Source organism: Podarcis melisellensis (assembly GCF_964234715.1).
Source record: "Podarcis melisellensis genome assembly, chromosome: 15".
NCBI classification, from domain to species: Eukaryota; Metazoa; Chordata; class Lepidosauria; order Squamata; family Lacertidae; genus Podarcis; species Podarcis melisellensis.
The window spans coordinates 42,495,718-42,513,232 of record NC_138532.1 but is presented as its reverse complement, the minus strand read 5'-3'; the positions used below and the strand labels follow the sequence as shown (position 1 = coordinate 42,513,232).

Genomic DNA, 17,515 nt, shown 5'->3' with positions numbered 1-17,515 from the left:
AAAACACAATAGAACATCAAACATTAAAAACTTCCCTAAACAGGGCTGCCTTCAGATGTCTTCTAAAAGTCAGATAGTTGTTTATTTCCTTGACATCTGGGAGGGCATTCCGCACGGCAGGCGCCACTACCAAGAAGGCCCTTCTGTTTGTAGACAGGTGGCATGTGCTTTTTGTGGTTTTGTAAGAATCCCAAACCAGTCTGCCCACAAAGGTGAGAAGTGAGAGAGGAATAACAAAACATTGAAGCCACAGTCAGCGTTGTTGTTGTTGTTGTTGTTACTTTACCACCCTATACCTTTAGATCTCAGGCAGTTCACAGCATAAAAATCTGAAAATACATAAATAAAAACAAAGGCAACCCAATAACACCCCCCCAAACACATTTAAAAGGATGTCAATCAGGCCAAGGCCTGGTTGAAGAGGAACGCTTTTGCCTGGTGCCTAAAGGTGTATAATGAAGGTGCCAGGCGAGCCTCTCTGGGGAGAGCATTCTGCAAATGGGGAGCCACCACAGAAAAGGCCCCGTTCTTATGTTGCCACCCTCTGGACCTCTTGTGTTCGAGGCACACAAAGAAGGGCTTTTTCCAATGTCTCATAACAGAATAGACCAGGTTTTCATTTATTTAATAAATTTGAACCCTGCCTTTCTCTGAGGGGAACCCCCCCCCCCACAGCTGAGTTCTACAAAAGGCAGCGCTGAGATAGAGGAGGAGGAAGAAGTTGACAGGCAGGGCCACTCAGTGGGCTGGTTGAGTGTAAAAAGGCAGGGCAATTGGGGGCTGGCTGAGGGCAGACTGGAGTTGGTGGGGCAGTACCCTATGTGTGGCTTTTTCTGACGCACATTGTGGATACAGTGGCTATTTTGTGTGGCACTCACCGGCTTACCTGTCTCTCTCTTCCTTGCTTATAGCGCTGCTGTACAAACCTATAAATCGAGTGACCCGGAGCACTCTTGTATTACACGTAAGTATAGCTTTTGTTTTTCACCTGTTGCCGTCACACGCCAGTGCTCCAAAATTCAGCCGGTCTCATGTATGCGTATTTAAGAGAGCAATTTCTACAAAACCAAGGAATCCATTTGCCTCTTTGCTATGATCAAAACCTGCCCATATTTAATCCTTGCAGATTTTTTTTTAAAATAAAAACAACTACCATCTCAATGTGTAGCCCCAGAATAGACCCTATTCAAATGGAACCCGCAGCAAAATGTTGCAGTATAGAGCAACGTTTTGCCAGCTCCGGGTGCCAGCTGTGCCCTTTAACCGAATATGCCATTCCATCCCTCCCTCCCCATTTTCTACCCCCCCATGCCAACAGATATTTGGTGTTCTGCGTCTACAGAACATGCTTAGTCCACATTAGCCTGTTTTTTCTGGGTTTTTTCCACATGAAATCGGAGCAAAATTAAGTGCGGACACTGATAATGTGTCTTTTTCAGCAGGGGGCCGGTCCACTGTCCCTCAGACCTTGAGGGGGGCCAGACTATATATTTTTTTGGGGGGGGGTAAATGAACGAATTCCTATGTCCCACAAATAACCCAGAGATGCATTATAAATAAAAGCACACATTCTATTCATGTAAAAACACGCTGATTCCTGGACCATCCGTGGGCCGGGTTAAGAAGGCGATTGGGCCGGATCCAGCCCCAGGGCCTTAGTTTGCCTACCCATGTTTTAAACAAACAAACATGTCCTAGGAGGCCAACATGTCTTCCCCACTGGCTTTTGAATCTTGCCATTTTAAGATGTGTTCCTCAGCGGCAGCAAAGCCAGCTCAAAAGACTCTTGTAGGACCATAAAGACTAACATGGCTCACTTTCTGGAAAGTCCCATAATGCATTAAAAAAAATAAAAGATAATTAAGAAATAACACATCTGTAAAATCTCAAGGTCTGTTCCTCTCCTGCTGCACTAGGATCTGCTGAAGCACACTCCTTCGGACCACCCCGACTACCCGCTGCTCCAAGATGCCCTCCGTATCTCTCAGAACTTCCTCTCCAGTATCAATGAGGACATTGACCCCCGCAGGACGGCAGTCACCACCCCCAAAGGAGAGGTAAGCAGGAGGGGATGAAGTGGGGTGTGTGTGAGAGAGAGGGGCCAGAGAGGCTTCCAGCACTGAGAGGCTGGCCTAGCAGTGAGAGTGGGTGCCTGGAGGGGGCATATTTTGAGAAAGAGCCATAGGAGCATATTAGCTCAGTATTGTTCAGTATTTCTCTCACCAGAGGCAGTGATGCCCACCAACCACGATAGCATTAGAAGAGGATTACTGTCACAGTTTCAGCAATTCGTCAAGGAGCTGTCGAGCAAGCCCAGGTCGACCACAGGGCAGGGAGGCACCGTAGGCATGGAATGCAATTAGCTTTTGCATAACAGAAACTAACGAAGCAGCAGAGCTCCTCTGGCTGGTCTCAGTGCAGATGGAGACATTTTGAAACTGACCAGTGTCCCCGCCCTTCCCCTCTAGCCTCTCACTAGAGGATACCTCCCAGGCAGAACAACAACAACAACAACAACAACAATAATAATAATAATAATTTATTTATACCCTGCCCATCTTGCTGAATTTCCCCAGCCACTCTGGGCAGCTCCCAATCGAGTGTTAATAACAACACAGCATTAAATATTAAAAACTTTCCTAAACAGGGCTGCCTTCAGATGTCTTTTAAAAATAAAATAGCTGCTTATTTCCTTGACATCTGATGGGAGGGCATTCCATACGGTGGGTGCCACTACTAAGAAGGCCCTCTGTCTGGTTCCTGTAACCTCACTTCTCGCAATGAGGGAACCGCCAGAAGACCCTCGGAGCTGAACCTCAGTGTCCAGGCTGAACGATGGGGGTGGAGATGCTCCTTCAGGTATACTGGGCCCTTGAGACTGTTTAGGGCTTTAAAGGTCAGCACCAACACTTTGAATTGTGCTCGGAAACTTACTGGGAGCCAATGCAGAACTCTCTCAGAACCAGAGTTATGCGGTGGCCACTCCCAGTCAGCAGTCTAGCTGCCGCATTCTGGATTAATTGCAGTTTCCGGGTCACCTTCAAAGGTAGCCCCATGAAGAATGCATTGCAGTAGTCCAAGCAGGAGATAACTAGAGCATGCACCACTCTGGCGAGACAGTCCGCGGGCAGGTACGGTTGCCTTGCCACGTGGCACAGATTTGTGGAGGAAAGCGGGGACGTACAGACGAGAGTGTTGAGATAATAAGGCATTCCGGACAGTGCTGCAAGTAACTGGGATGTGGGCAAAACTCAGTGTTACTCTGCGTAGACCCATTGAAATTAATAGACCTAAGTGACTCATGTTCATTGTTTTCAGTAGATCTACTCTGAGTGATCTGGCAAACTGGCATTGGCTATCACCCACAATCTAACGTTTTAAATAATGTATTGTTTTTCCTGTTTTTTGTGCACTACAAATAAAATACGTGCAGTGTGCATGGGAATTCTTTCATATTATTTTTTTCAAACTAGTCTGGCCGCCACTAGTGCCTGAGGGACAGTGAACTGGCCCCCTGTTTAAAAAGTTTGAGGAGCCCTGATCTAAGTCATTGTCTTTTGCCCTCCTTGGGCAGCAGCTGCCCACCACTCTTCCTCCTCCAGCCAGTCCCTGACCATTACACTAATTCGCGAGGATAATGCTATTGACAGCCATGACGGCTGTATGCTGCTTCCACTTTTGGAGGCAGTATACTGGGGAGTTGCTCTTGCGCTCAGGCTCTGCTTGTGGGCTTCCTTTGGGGGCATCTGATTGGCCACTGTGAGAAGGGGATGCTGGGAACTTGACGGGCCACTGGCTGCTGATGTTCTTACATTCCCTCCTCCTTCTTCCTCCTCCTCACACACGTGCTTTCCTCTTTTGCTGTCGCACCTGCAGACGCGGCAACTGGTCAAGGACGGCTTCTTGGTGGAGTTGGCCGAGGGCTCCCGCAAGCTGCGCCACGTCTTCCTCTTCACAGACGTCCTTCTCTGTGCCAAGCTGAAGAAAACGGGCGTGGGGTGAGGCCCGGGGGAGGTCTAGATGAGTAGGGAAGAACAGGGCACTGGGACGCAATCCTGACCTTCCTTTGCACTTTGTCCATAGCAGAATGATTGATTATTTAATTTCTATACCGCTTAATATACTTAAAATATCCCTAAGTGGTATAACTTGGAGTTACTTGCAGGGGCTGAATCTGGGAGCTTTTGCATGCAGACAGTGTGCTCTGCCACTGAGCAAATGTTTGTTCTTTAAAAATGAAGTTAATACCCCAGTCCACATGGTTCTAAATAAAAGGGTGCTTCAGATGGGAGTGTAGCAAGTGGCCTGATACTGTTTGTCAGTCTAACTTACCATTCTCTATACTGACTGGCAGCGGCACTCCAGGGTTTCAGGCAGGAAATATTTCCCAGGCATGCTTGGAGATTCCAGGGACTGAATCTTGGACCGTCTGCCTGGAGACGCTGCCAGTGAGCTTCATCTGTTCCCCTAGAAATAAAGCCAAGATTCCAGTCCTCATGATTCTGATCTGAGGGCTGGTTTTAAAAGGAACATAGGAAGCTGCCTTATACGGTGGCATCTAGTATTGTCTGCACTGACTGGCAGCAGGGTTCCAGACAGGGCACAGTCGCAGCCTTACCTGGAGATGCTGCTGGGATTGAACCTGGGACCTTCTGCATTCAGTGCAGATGCTTTGCAGCACTGAGCTACAGTCCTTCCACTTGGCCTGTATAGTTCCATACTGCCTACACTGGCCGGCAACAGCTCTGCAGGGTCTGGGGCAGGAGTCTTTTCCTTGGCCTGCGGTCCAAATGGGGATGGGGCCGTGTGGATCACTGGGGTTGCCCAGAATGAGCTCTTTGTTTCCTTCCCAGGAAACACCAGCAATATGACTGCAAGTGGTACATGCCCTTGGCCGAGCTGGTGTTCCCGTCGCTGGAGGAGTCGGACTCCTGCCCACACGTCCATGCCATGCCCGACCACGACCTGGAGGACATGAAGATAAAGATCTCCTCTATGAAGAGCGAGGTGCAGAAGGAGGTATGCCCTGGGGCAGGCTAAAAACACCCTTGCTGGATCATATGGAAAGGTCCGTCTACCTCTACCCCAGTATTCTGTTTCCAGTGCAGGCTGGCAAGATGCCTTTTGGAAACTCCACCAGCCGGCTTTGAAGACAGAATCACTTTCCGGTCATTGGATTCCTGTACTTAGTGACTTCCCAAATTTATATCCGAGACAGCAGTATAGCTAAGGAGGCCACAGGGTACAGGACCCCGGATCTTTTTCTAAGTGCCCCAAAGAGTGTTTCTGGGAGAGACTGAGTTGTGGGTGGGATATTAATTGGGGAGAAGAAGTTTGGTTTTCTCTGTCTAGAGATGATTTAGGGACTGAGGAACAGGGACAGTTGAATGGATCTGGAGCAGGATCTCTTGGGGAAATTAATTTGAGGGGAGTAAATGATTTGAAGAATTTGCTCTAAGGTGATTCGGATGGAAAATTAGTTGATTTTGTTCTGTTTTGAGAGTTAAAGCCTAAAATTGCATCTATTCAGTTATTTATTTAATAGCAGTTATAATCTACTTAATATTTTAAAAATCTCTAGGCAGTGTGTAGTCTAACAAAACCCCAAACAATGTACAGTATCATTAAAGCAAGAACATAAACACAATCTAAAACTACTATTATTAGGAATGATTATCCACCATTCACCCAAAGGTCCAAGGGCAGGTTACCACAATTAAGACACAATATTAAGACACATTATTAAAAGTCGTTTATAAATGTGAATAAAAGAAACCCAGAAGGTTCTAATTTTATGAGTCAGGGGGAAAGCTTGGGAATAAACATAGGTGTTAGCGTAATGTATTAGCATGTGCATATTTTATGCAGATTTGTCTCATCCCTGAATCTTTTATGTGACGCACCGATGCCCCTGGTCCCAAATGGAAGAGAATTGTGTGTCAAACATTGTTCCTTCTCCTCTTTCCCAGAAGGCGAACAAGGGTCAGAGCCGAGCGATGGAACGGCTAAAGAAGAAGATGTTTGACAATGAGTTCTGGCTCCTGCTCAACTCCCCATCCATCCCCTTCCGGATCCACAACCGCAATGGGAAAGTACGGACAGACGAGTCGTGCCTGGGTAGGGGTGGGGCTGTGGGCGGGAAGAGAGAGGCAGGCGTCTCCTCTGATTGGCAGCTGCTTTCTGGGGTCCCGGGCAGAGAAGGGTCTTTACAGCTGCCAATCTTTTAATTGGACCTTCTGCATGCAAAGAAGGCGCTCCACCTCTGAGCGACAGCCCTTTTCCTAAATCAGCAGAGCAAGTTCCCAGTCCTCATGGTTCTGATTTAAATAAATATGTGGGAAGCTGCCTTATACTGAGTCAGGCCACATTCGTCCATCTTGCTCAGTATTGTCTGCACTGACTGGCAGCAGCTCTCTGGGGTTCCAGCTCTGCCTGGAAATGCCAAATGGGGATTGGATCTGGGACCTTCTGCAAGCAAACCAGGTGCTCTGTCACTGAGCCTCCCTTAAGAACATAGGAAGATGCCTTAAGTTAGGTCAGAGGTTATATTTTCTGAGAATCCTCTGGAAAAAATAATCTCTCAAAGGACCTGTTGATGGCATTTTACCATTGTACTGTTGAGAGTGTATTAACTTATGGTCTCTGTGTGTGGTTTGGGAGCTGCACAGTCAGGGGAAAAACAATGCTGTCCAGGATTGTAAAGACTGCAGATAGAATAAGTGGGCACACTCTTCCCACCTTGGATCAAATCTACGCTTCCAGGTGCCATAAGAAAGCTGCAGAGATAGTATAGGATAGTGCTCTTTCAGCTTCTGCCTTCTGGAAGAAGGTCCAGGGTTATAAAGACTAGGACTAGCCGTCTGAGAAACAGTTTCTATCCAAATGCGATTTTGTTTTTAAACGCAGTGTAAGTTAGTATATTGTATTTAATTATGGGGTATTAAAGTTTTTAGAGGGCTAAACAGGCTGGGATAGCAGACTTGTTGGTTTTGAATGTTTGATGTAGATTTTTTCAATTTCGTTGTTCTGTATGGGAAAATGACAATAAAGATTATCGTATCGTATCGTCAGGCTATCTGTCCACCTAGTCCAACATTTTCTTCCCTTGACTGGGAGCAGCTCTCCAACAGAGAAGAGTCTTCTCTGTGATCTGCTACCCCCAGGCCCTGCCCCAAAACTCTGATCTGCCTCCTCTTTGTGTGGGCCATGTGCGCTCTCTCTCTCTCTCTCTCTCTCTCTCTCTCTCTCTCTCTCTGCTCTTTGGGAGGCAGGGAGCTCCTATGTTTGCCACCCAGGCTGAGCACCATCCTGCTTTTCTTCCAGAGCTACCTGTTCCTGCTTTCTTCTGACTACGAGCGAGCAGAGTGGAGGGAGGCCATCCAAAAGCTGCAGAAGAAAGGCAAGAGATTCTTGTTGTGGTGACATCTCCCCCCCCCCCCACAACCTGGCAGTGCCCAGGCTGACCACTAGCATTACCTGAATGCCCAGTTCAAGAAGGGAGTGGGGGGCTTCGGGGCCTGAGGCCCCAGACCCTTCCTTCCTTGGCTGGCTTCCCAAAAACCCTAGAGTTTTCTTTGGCCTCTGGCTAATCTGGTGACTGCGGGGTCATCTGAATGGGGCTTCCAGGGACCTGTTTCTACAGCAAGAGTCCCTCTAGACTGGTGGGGGTTTGAGGGAGGGAAAATAAGGTAAATTTATTTGCTTAGCCATAAGCCATCACCACAATACTAAAACATCCATGTAAAATAAAGTCCAAAGGGATCATTTCATGTATTCTACAGCAGAAAGCTGGTTTCAGCTTTTAAACATATGCTGAAAACTAAGAATGCATCTTTCCACAATAGTTAATTGATGTCTGATTTTAATTCTTGGAACGGTTTTTATTGTATGCTTTTATCTATTATTGTAAACTGCTTTGATATTTTTCAAGGAAATAGCGGTATATAAATATTTTTATAAATATTTGATGGGGTAATAGTGCGTTAGCCCTGGATTTATGCTAGGCTGTCCATATGTCATTCTACTTTATTCATTTATTCTGCAATGCTTCCCCAATGTGACCACGTTATTGCCGTCCGGAGAGGCCCTCTTGCACTTCATAGTGCCACAAAAGTAAGACCTGAAATAAGCTGCTTGTGGTACGAAATGTGAACAAGATATCAGCAGGAAGCTGCAGCACACACAGCCATTCGAACTGAAGCAGAACACCTGCCCCAAAATATTTATTTATTGCATTTATATTCTGCCTTTTTCTCCGAGGAGCTCAAGGTGGCAGACATGGCTCTCCGCTCCCATTTATTCTCACAACAACCCTGTGAGGTAGATTAGGTTGACAAAGGCAGTGAGCATCATGGCCAAGTGGGGATTTGAACTCTGGTCACTCCCAGGTCCCAGTCCAACACGCTAACCACTACACCTTGCAGGCAGGTTTGCAGGTAGCTGACCGGATGACATCACGAGGACCAATCATCACTAATGGGCAATAAAAAGGATGCCCAGAGGGGCCTTGGTGGGTCTCCCCAATGTTAACTCTCTGCTGCCCCCTGGTGACCATCTCCTGCAGAAGCAACCAGAGATCCTTTGTAATGCAATGTGTTTGGTCTCATACTGGACTGTAACCCCCAAGTTCTTCTCTCTGCTAAACCGACCTCTTTTATTCCTGCACGATAGATCTCCAGACCTTTGTGCTAAGCTCTGTGGAGCTGCAGGTCCTGACAGGGTCGTGCTTCAAGCTACGCACCGTCCACAACATTCCCGTCACCAGCAATAAGGACGGTGAGTGATGCCTTTGCCCTCCTTCTCCTAGGAAATTTCTCTCCACCCCCGGCTGCCCCCACTAGCACTTGGATGCCTTCTGCTTCACTGTGAGATGAAATTGGCCAGCATTTCTGAGAAGCCCAAGGGCTGTGGCGCCCCCTCTACCCCTACGACTCCCCCACTCAACAAGTTGAAGGTCGTGGAAAGGGTAAATCACTGAGGTTTGGTATCTCATGCAGAGGTGCACCAGTGTTCTGACGTTCCTATGGGACCCCTCTAATTTATTTCGCAGGTTGCCTGATCCTAGATTAGATTAGATTGGTCTTGACCAGAGCCAGGGCCTTTTCGGCCGTGGCCCCGGCCTGGTGGAACACTGTCTTTTATAAGACCAGTGGTAACAGTTGGCCCTGGAGAATATTAACCAGTCTCAATTTTACCGTGAACTGCCATCTGTCGAGATTTTAATTTGCTCTGGCTAATTTTAAGATGTATTGTAATTAATTGATTGCCTGTTTTTGTGTTCTTATGTTCTTTGTATACTGTGTTAGTTTTATGATGTTAGCTGCCCTGAGCCCAGCTCCAGCCGGGAAGGGCGGGGTACAAATAAAATAATAATAATAATAATAATAATAATAATAATAATAATAATAATAATAATCCTGTGAATGCAGTGACAAGGGTGGCTGGAGGGGGGGGGCGAGCAGTGGTGGCTGGTCCATTAGGGCAAGCAGAGCACTGCCTCACCAGTCTCTGTCTGCCGTAGAATTAGTTGACTGCACCTTCCGTTGCTCTGGCGCCACCTACTGTCAGGCTCCCTGCCTTCCACCCTACCAGTCCCAGTGGGCACCAGCTGCCATAAAGCAGTGCTGTACACTTTTGCCTACAGCCAAGTGCAGAAATGCTCCAATTGCTCTGTCCTCCCCTCTGTTTCCCCCTCACCAAGATTCTGCCACCACCAGAAGTAGAAGAACCACACAGCTCATGCCAGTTTGGGTACCAGTCCAGGGCCTGCCCAAGCAACAAAGGTTGCCGACATGGTGCCCAGCCATGTCCTACAGGCCTCAGGTTACATCTCTGTCCCACCACTAGATGCCGCCATGTATATAAGGCTGTGTCTCTTATCCCAGCAGTGTGTTTCTGAGATTCCTGACATCGTGGCTAAACTGTTGCCTTTCTGTGTTCTTCTGTCTTTGTTTTATTATTATTATTATTTAGCAGAGGCATAGTGGCATTTTTTTTTTAAAGTTTGTTTTATTCATTTTTATAGAATAAACAAAACATGTAATGTTCAATTAACCTTCATCCAAAGTGTGAAAAAAAATCACATTAACAGTTTTGGGGGGCGCTTTCTATCCCAATGAGATTGCCACGGTGTGGTGGGTTATTTTCAGTGGCATTTACAAGCAACAAAAATTTACCTTTTAAAGGAAAAAGGTTATGAAAATATGGTAAACTGTCTAGAAATTCTTCTGTTACTGCTGAGAATTAACATTAAGAGTTTTGTGGAGTGTTTTTTCTGACCCCATTAAGAAATAAAAAAAAATCATCTTTGGTTAAATAAAGTTTGTGCCAACCTATTGACACCCCACACACTTTTGTGAGCTTTTTCTGACAGTTTCCCTAGGGGAAAATGAGGGAGTGTTTTACTCCCCCAGCCCACTAACATTGGCTGAGTTAGTATACACACCCCAATGGCAAAATTCAACGCATTTGGAGGTCATCTTATGCCTTGGGTGGTTTTGTGTTTCCAGAAGGGGAAAGCAATAAATGTTAAAGGGCTGAAATTTGGGGAAGTTGTACAGGTGACAATTTGTGACAATGCCCTGGATGGCCTGCTCTGCAGCTGTATGTGTGAAAAGTGTGCTAAGGCTGGAGGCTTTGGTCCTCACAGATCAGATGAAGGTTAAAAGAATCACAATTGGTGCCCAGATTAAATGTTGCAGCCCTACCAAAGCTGCCTTTTAGCAGCATCAATCTTACTTGGTGTGGACTAAGACAACCCTTCTGAGTCTTCTTCCATTAGTTAGTCATTTCCTAGGCCCTTTAATTAATTGCATCAACTTAGCAGCCCAAGCAGTTCCACTCAAAGCTTGTTCAAATAATAATAATTGCAACCGGAAAAACAAACAAACAAATCGAATAGCTTTCTCTTTGGGTGGTTCTTTGTTTCTCCGCAGATGACGAATCTCCTGGGATGTACGGCTTCTTACATGTTATCGTCCACTCTGCCACGGGCTTCAAACAATCCGCTAGTGAGTGCTGCCTCTGGGGGTTTTTTTGGGGGGGGGGATGTCTGCATTTTTGGTTTCTCCCTGCCCCGTTCTGTGATTTGAGTCAGCAGTGGCCTGGCATAGGAAGGGGCCAGAGATTGCAACTGCTACTTCTTGCTGCCTGGCCTTTTCTGCAGGGTCCACTGAGCCGCCACCTGTCAAGGAGCCGGGGGCTTCCCTCCCCCTCCTGCTTTGCTCTTCAGCCCCCTCCCTTATCGGCCTGATTTTTATTTTTTGGCTTTCTGTTTGAGGTCTTCCCAGGCTCCGTCTCACCCTCAGATGAAGCGGCAAAGTGCAGTCTAACAAATCAGCAAACACCATCTCTCAGGCTGCTAGTCTTGGCTTCTAGTGCAATTCTGGGGGTGGTGTTTGTTTGCTAAATAGATATCCTGCATCTGAAGAAGCTGGAAAAGTGGTGCTTCAGAGCCGGCCAATTGCCCATTTCAAGAAATATTTGTCTGTTTTTAATCGTGCACGTCCTACTCCCATCAGTCCATTAACTTACCACAGTTGCGTATGAGAAAACGTGATAATTCTGGAACCTAAAGGCTATGCAAGACTTCTCTTGCTTTTAGACAAAAGCATGGCTAGGTTTGTCACAACAGCGTCTTTGTCTGTAGAGCATGAGACAGTGAATCTCGGGGTCGTGGGTCTGATCCACATGTGGGGCAAAAGATTCCTGCCTTGCAGAGGGTTGGACAAGATGACCCTCGTTGGTTCTTTCCATCTCTACAATTATTTGATTCATCTAGGACTAACAACGAGCCCGTCCTCCGTAGAACTGTGTTAGATTACAACGCTGTAGAATTATTATTACTGCATTTATTTATTTGTTTTAATTAACCTGCTGGCTGATCGAGCAATCAAAAGCTTTTGATCCATCAGTTAATCTAGCTGATTGGTTTTCAGTGGTGCAGTTTGAAGTATCCAGTCTCCCCCCCTTGAGGTGCAGGGTGGCAGGAAGATTGCCTCACATGTCTCTTCTCCCTATTCCCAGACCTTTACTGCACGCTGGAAGTCGACTCTTTCGGCTATTTTGTCAGCAAAGCCAAGACACGGGTGTTCCGGGACACGACCGAGCCCCAGTGGAATGAGGTGAGCAAACCTAGTCCTCACAGTTCTGAATTAAGAACACAAGAAACTGCTCTATCCACTGGCCCATCAAGGTCAGTGTTGTCCAAACTGACCGGCAGCAGCTCTCCAGGAGTCTTATACCAGCCCTACCTGAAGATGCTGTTGTGCACTGGACCTGGGACTTTCTTCATGCAAAGCCAGAGCTCTGCCACTGAGCAACAGCTCTTCCCCTAAAAATAAAGCAAGATTCTAGTCCTCATACTTCCAGATTAAGGGTTGATTTAAATCGTAACATTGGAAGCTACCTTTTTAACCAAAGTTGTTGAAACTACACACAGATGAAAAGACGAATTACTTTTAACTGCCTTGGTTTTTATTTTATTTTTTAAATTTAATGCTCCTTGATGCTTAAGGAGGTAGAGGAGTAGGAATGTGCCTCCCACTGCTAGCCCCTTGAGCCTCAAGAGCCCTATTCTGCTGCACATGCAGCTCCAGCCCCCTACTCTCCACCTGGCTGCGCTCACTCCGTTGCGGGAGGGAGACCCTCAAAGGCACCGGCTGGATGGTCACTGTGCCCAGCTCTGACAGGAATAATAATAATAATAATAATAATAATAATAATAATAATAATATTGTTATAAAACCTGGTGAACCCCCCTCCAACCTGAAAATGGCCAGGCTCACATTGGCGGCGTGGCCTCCCTCCCCCACCTCCTCCCTCTCCTCCACCAGCCAAGGAAAGTGACCTCTTGTCACTTCCACTGCTGGTGGGGCACAGCCTCCCCCGGATTTTTTTTTTTTTAAACACCCTGAAAAAATGGGAAAAAAACCAGGGAGGAAAACCCCAGGTTGCCATATGTCCCAGAAATTCCTGACATCTCTTAAAATTCAAAAAAATTCCCCTGGACGCCATTTTAGGCGTCCAATTTCTGTACATGTCTGGAATTTTTCAGAAGCATGGCAAGCCTACGTTCCGCTCAGTCAGATCATCTGGCTCAGTGTGTCTGCACTGATAGGCAGCAGCTCTCTCGGATTTCAGATCAGGAGGGACATTCCCAGCCCTGCCTGAAAGTGCTAGAGATTGAACCTGGGTCCTTCTGTATGCCAAGACCATTGACTGCCAATACTGTCCACCCTGACTGTATACCTGAAGGAGCGTCTCCACCCCATTGTCCAGCCCGGTCACTGAGGTCCCACTCCAAGGGCCTTCTGGCAGTTTCCTCACTGCGAGAAGTGAAGTTACGGGGAACCAGGCAGAGGGCCTTCTCGGTAGTGTTACCCTCCCACCAGATGTCAAAGAGAGAAACAATCATGAATTTTCGTAGACATCTAAAGGCAGCCCTGTTTTAGGAAGCTTTTAATGTTTGTATTTTCTTGGAAGCCACCCAGAGTGGCTGAGGCAACCCAGTCAGATGGGCAGGGCATAAGAAATAAATTATTATTACTATTATTGTTATTGTTATTATGACTGGCAATAGCTCTCCAATGTTTCAGGGAAGGGACGTTCTCAGTCCTACCTGGAGGTGCTGTCGGAAATTGAAACCTGAGACCTTCTGAGTGTAAAGCAGAGGCTCTTGCTGAGCTATGGTCCTTCCCTGAGCGACACAGCAAACACGCCCATCTCCCCACCCTTCCCAGTGTCCCCACTCACTCTCCTCTTTGCTCTGCCCCACTTCTGCAGGAGTTTGAGATCGAGCTGGAGGGCTCGCAGTCGCTGCGGATCCTCTGCTACGAGAAATGCTACGACAAGAGCAAGATGAACAAGGACAACAACGAGATCGTGGACAAGATCATGGGCAAGGGGCAGGTCCAGGTAGGGCCACGCGGGCATGAGAGTGGGAAGGGGAACGGGCATTGTGGAATTTTGCAGAGATGGCATCTAATACCACCGTACCACCCTCCACGTTCCAACCACCCGTATGCAGAAAGCTAGCACCTCAAGAAGAGATGCATCCATGTTGTCCTGCCCCTGAAGCTCAGCGACACCACCCCTAGCATGTAGTACAAAGTGATGGAAGAATCACAAAAGGGTTTTGTTTTTTTGTTTTTTGCAAAATGGGTGAGACGTCTGCCTCCTAATGGGACAATCTCTGGTACATATTGCCAAGGCGGTGGTAGTTATCTTGGAGAAGGTATGTGAGAGAACATGTGGGATGTTCCTTGGTGTGAGGCAGTGTTTTGTTTTCAAGCCACAAGGTCTTCTTGGTTGTTGCATTTCAATGAGGCAGAGGGCCTTCTTGGTAGTGGTGCCCACCCTGTGGAACGCCCTCCCATCAGATGTCAAGGAAATAAACAACTATCTGACTTTTAGAAGACATCTAAAAGTAGCCCTGTTTAGGGACATTTTTAATGTTTGATCTTTTATCATGTTTTTAATATTCTGTTGGGAGCTGCCCAGAGTGGCTGGGGAAACCCAGCCAGATGGGAGGGGTATAATAATAATAATAATAATAATAATAATAATAATAATAATAATTTGTTGTTTATACCCCGCCCATCTGGCTGGGCCTCCCCAGCCACTCTGGGCGGCTTCCATAAAAAGCAAAAATACAGTATAAATAATATATTATTATTATTATTATTATTACTACTACTGCCCAGCGGGTGGCGCTGTGGGTTAAACCACTGAGCCTAGGGCTTGCCAATCAGTAGGTCGGCGGTTTAGATCCCCATGACGGGGTGAGTGCCCGTGGCTCAGTCCCAGCTCCTGCCAACCTAGCAGTTCGAAAGCATGTCAAAGTGCAAGTAGACAAATAGGTACCACTCCGGCGGGAAGGTAAACAGCATTTCCATGTGCTGCTCTGTTTTGCCAGAAGCGGGTTAAGTCATGCTGGCCACATGACCTGGAAGCTGTCTGCAGACAAACGCCGGCTCCCTTGGCCAGTAAAGCAAGATGAGCGCCGCAACCCCAGAGTCGGTCACGACTGGACCTAATGGTCAGGGGTCCCTTTACCTTTACTACTACTACTACTACTACTCCTACCTTGCCTTCCTTTTTAAAAGTGAGTGCCCTTCAGGCCATTATTGGCAATCCTTGCTCCAGGGATCACATGCCTTGTTTGGGGGCATTGATCAAGAGGCCCTTTGCTCCTCCACTTGCTAGGATGCCAAGGCGATGCAGTTCAACCCGTCTCCCCGGGTGCCAAGCTGCAGGCGGCACCACTTCCTTTGTGCCACTCTGCCAGCCTCTCCGTGGGTGGGCTTGCTTTTTCCTCTTTCCTCTCTGGCATGCTGCGGCTTTGTCTGGCTTCCTGCTTCTTGTCTCCAGCCCATCTGTATGTTCGCAGGCACGTTCTGGAGCGTATCTGGTCTCCGACAAGGGGCGCAAATTGTACTTGGCTTGCAGAGGGTCAAATCTTGGCATCAAAGTGGAATACGTCTAGTTCCAGAAATGTGGTTCTTTGGAGTCTTAACGCCCTTCAGGGTGGCTTTGCATCAGATAAAAAAACCTGTGGCACATTTATGCAGGGAGAGTTCCCTTCTCCTAGGCCTGTGTGATGGTCTCTCCCTAGTACAGCCTTTGCTGGGCAGATGCCTTATAGATGTGGAGAACTACTGGGGCTGATGGGAGATGGATTCCAAAACATGGGTGGAGCTGGTGGGAATTGTAGTCGAAAACACGGCCGTGCCAGCTGCAGCTGATGGCAGCTGGACTCCAAAAGATCTGGAGGCCCCAAGCTGGCAAAGGGCTTCCCTGGTACAACTTACTTTGTGGACTCTCTATTCAGTTTCAGTGAGTTTTATCTGCAAAGGTAACTCACTCTTTCCATATTTTGGCGCACACCACCTGCAGTTTTTAGGGAGACTAAGTTTCCAAGTGACTCACATCTCTGCTGTTGTACGATTGACCTAGTTCTCCATTTACGCGGCTGTCCTCTGACCCAGGGTCAGAAATACCCTGCTGGCTTTTCAAATATGTGTCTCAAATGGCCCATCCTTCAAAATGGGAGATGATTTGTTCTTCGGTGATGATTCCAGAATAATGTAGAGTTGCCATTATTTTTAAAAACTGGCACAGGCTGAGGCACCATCAGAGTCTGTGAGCAGACCGACTGTTTTGCTGGGTGTCTGAGTGTTCTCATAGCAACGTGTTGTCTGCTTTTGGGTTTTGGTTTATTTTTCTGAGTTTTTTTCTGAGGTGCAACAGAAGCTAAACTTGCCACAGGATAGTTTTGGGGAGGGGTGTGGAGGAAACCTGGTTCCAAAGACCTGTGCAAAGCTTCAGTGTGAGTTTTCTTCATCTACATTTGAATGCTGGGACCCTGGTGCCATATCTTGCAAACACAATTTTATTTATTTGTTTGTTTGTTTCATAAAATTTATAACCAGTTGATGGTAAAAAGAAACAAAACCCTCAAGTGGTTTACAAAAAAGATAAAACAATAAAATTATCCATTAGAAAATTCACAACAATAATTTAAGACTTTCAACAAGTTAAAATAGCAATAGACTAAAATCAGATTAAAACTCATAAGAATTTAATAAGTACCTGTCTGCTGGATCAGGCCAAAGGGGGGCCACCTAGTCCAGCATCCCTTCTCCTTGAATTATCCAATCCTCTTTCAAAGCCATCCCTGCCTCTTGCAGCAGTGAGTTCCACAGTTTAACTTCTGGCTGCATGACAAAGTCCTTATTTGCATATGTCTCAAATCTCCCAACTGTTTTTTTTCAGTGAGGTGCCCAAGCAGCATGTGGAGGGAGTCTGCTGTTTGAGACCTGCAAGTCCCATACCCTCCCAAGCAGGGCTGCATGAGACTACTCAGGACAGATAAAATAAAGGCTTTATTCATGCAAGCGCATAGTTAAACTCTCTCCCACAGGAGGCAGTGATGGTCACTAACTCAAGTGGCAATAAAAGAGGATTAGACAAATTCATAGAGGAGGAGGGGAATATCAAAAGCTACCAGCTTGTGGTCTTCCATTTGGGTCATCTGCCAGAACAGGATCCTGGACTAGATGGGCCACTGGCTTGATCCATCAGGCTCTTCTTAACTGAGCAGCCCCTTGGGTCTGGGCCAGAAACCATTGGGAAGAAAGTGGCATCTTTTCCCTCTGCTGCGCTGCCCTGACTGGAGAAGGGGCAACAGCGGAAATTCTCCCTCCCTATGAATCAGTTGAAGCAGATACATCTAAACAATTGGAGCAAGCCTGCCTTGCTCCCAGGACTGCCTTCTGCCTGCTTTCCCAGCCCCTTTCCTCCCCCAATAAACACACACACACACACACACACACACACACACACACTGCCCCATATCATCTTTATCCCAAGGTTGCTCTAGCAACAGTTGCTAAGACAACTGTTGAGTTCCTCTCCAATTGGGAGAGGCGGATAATGAGAGTGGAGGGAGAAATATTAGCACCTGCCTGAATAGGATGCTCACCAGACACAAGAATAATAAAAGATCTATTGGTGT

General features: G+C 47.0%; 1 protein-coding gene across 4 annotated transcripts in view; it reads left to right on the top strand.

The window, feature by feature from the left end:
- ABR (ABR activator of RhoGEF and GTPase) overlaps positions 1-17,515 on the top strand; it is a 113,478-nt gene that overhangs the window by 67,805 nt on the left and 28,158 nt on the right. For all 4 annotated transcript variants that reach the window (XM_081890297.1, XM_081890298.1, XM_081890299.1 and 1 more), the window contains 10 exons: positions 912-964; positions 1,917-2,057; positions 3,877-3,998; positions 4,854-5,019; positions 5,970-6,092; positions 7,324-7,399; positions 8,671-8,775; positions 10,935-11,009; positions 12,025-12,122; positions 13,783-13,914. In XM_081890297.1, coding sequence (XP_081746423.1) covers positions 912-964; positions 1,917-2,057; positions 3,877-3,998; positions 4,854-5,019; positions 5,970-6,092; positions 7,324-7,399; positions 8,671-8,775; positions 10,935-11,009; positions 12,025-12,122; positions 13,783-13,914 — 1,091 coding nt within the window. The remainder of the gene's footprint in view (positions 1-911; positions 965-1,916; positions 2,058-3,876; positions 3,999-4,853; positions 5,020-5,969; positions 6,093-7,323; positions 7,400-8,670; positions 8,776-10,934; positions 11,010-12,024; positions 12,123-13,782; positions 13,915-17,515) is intronic.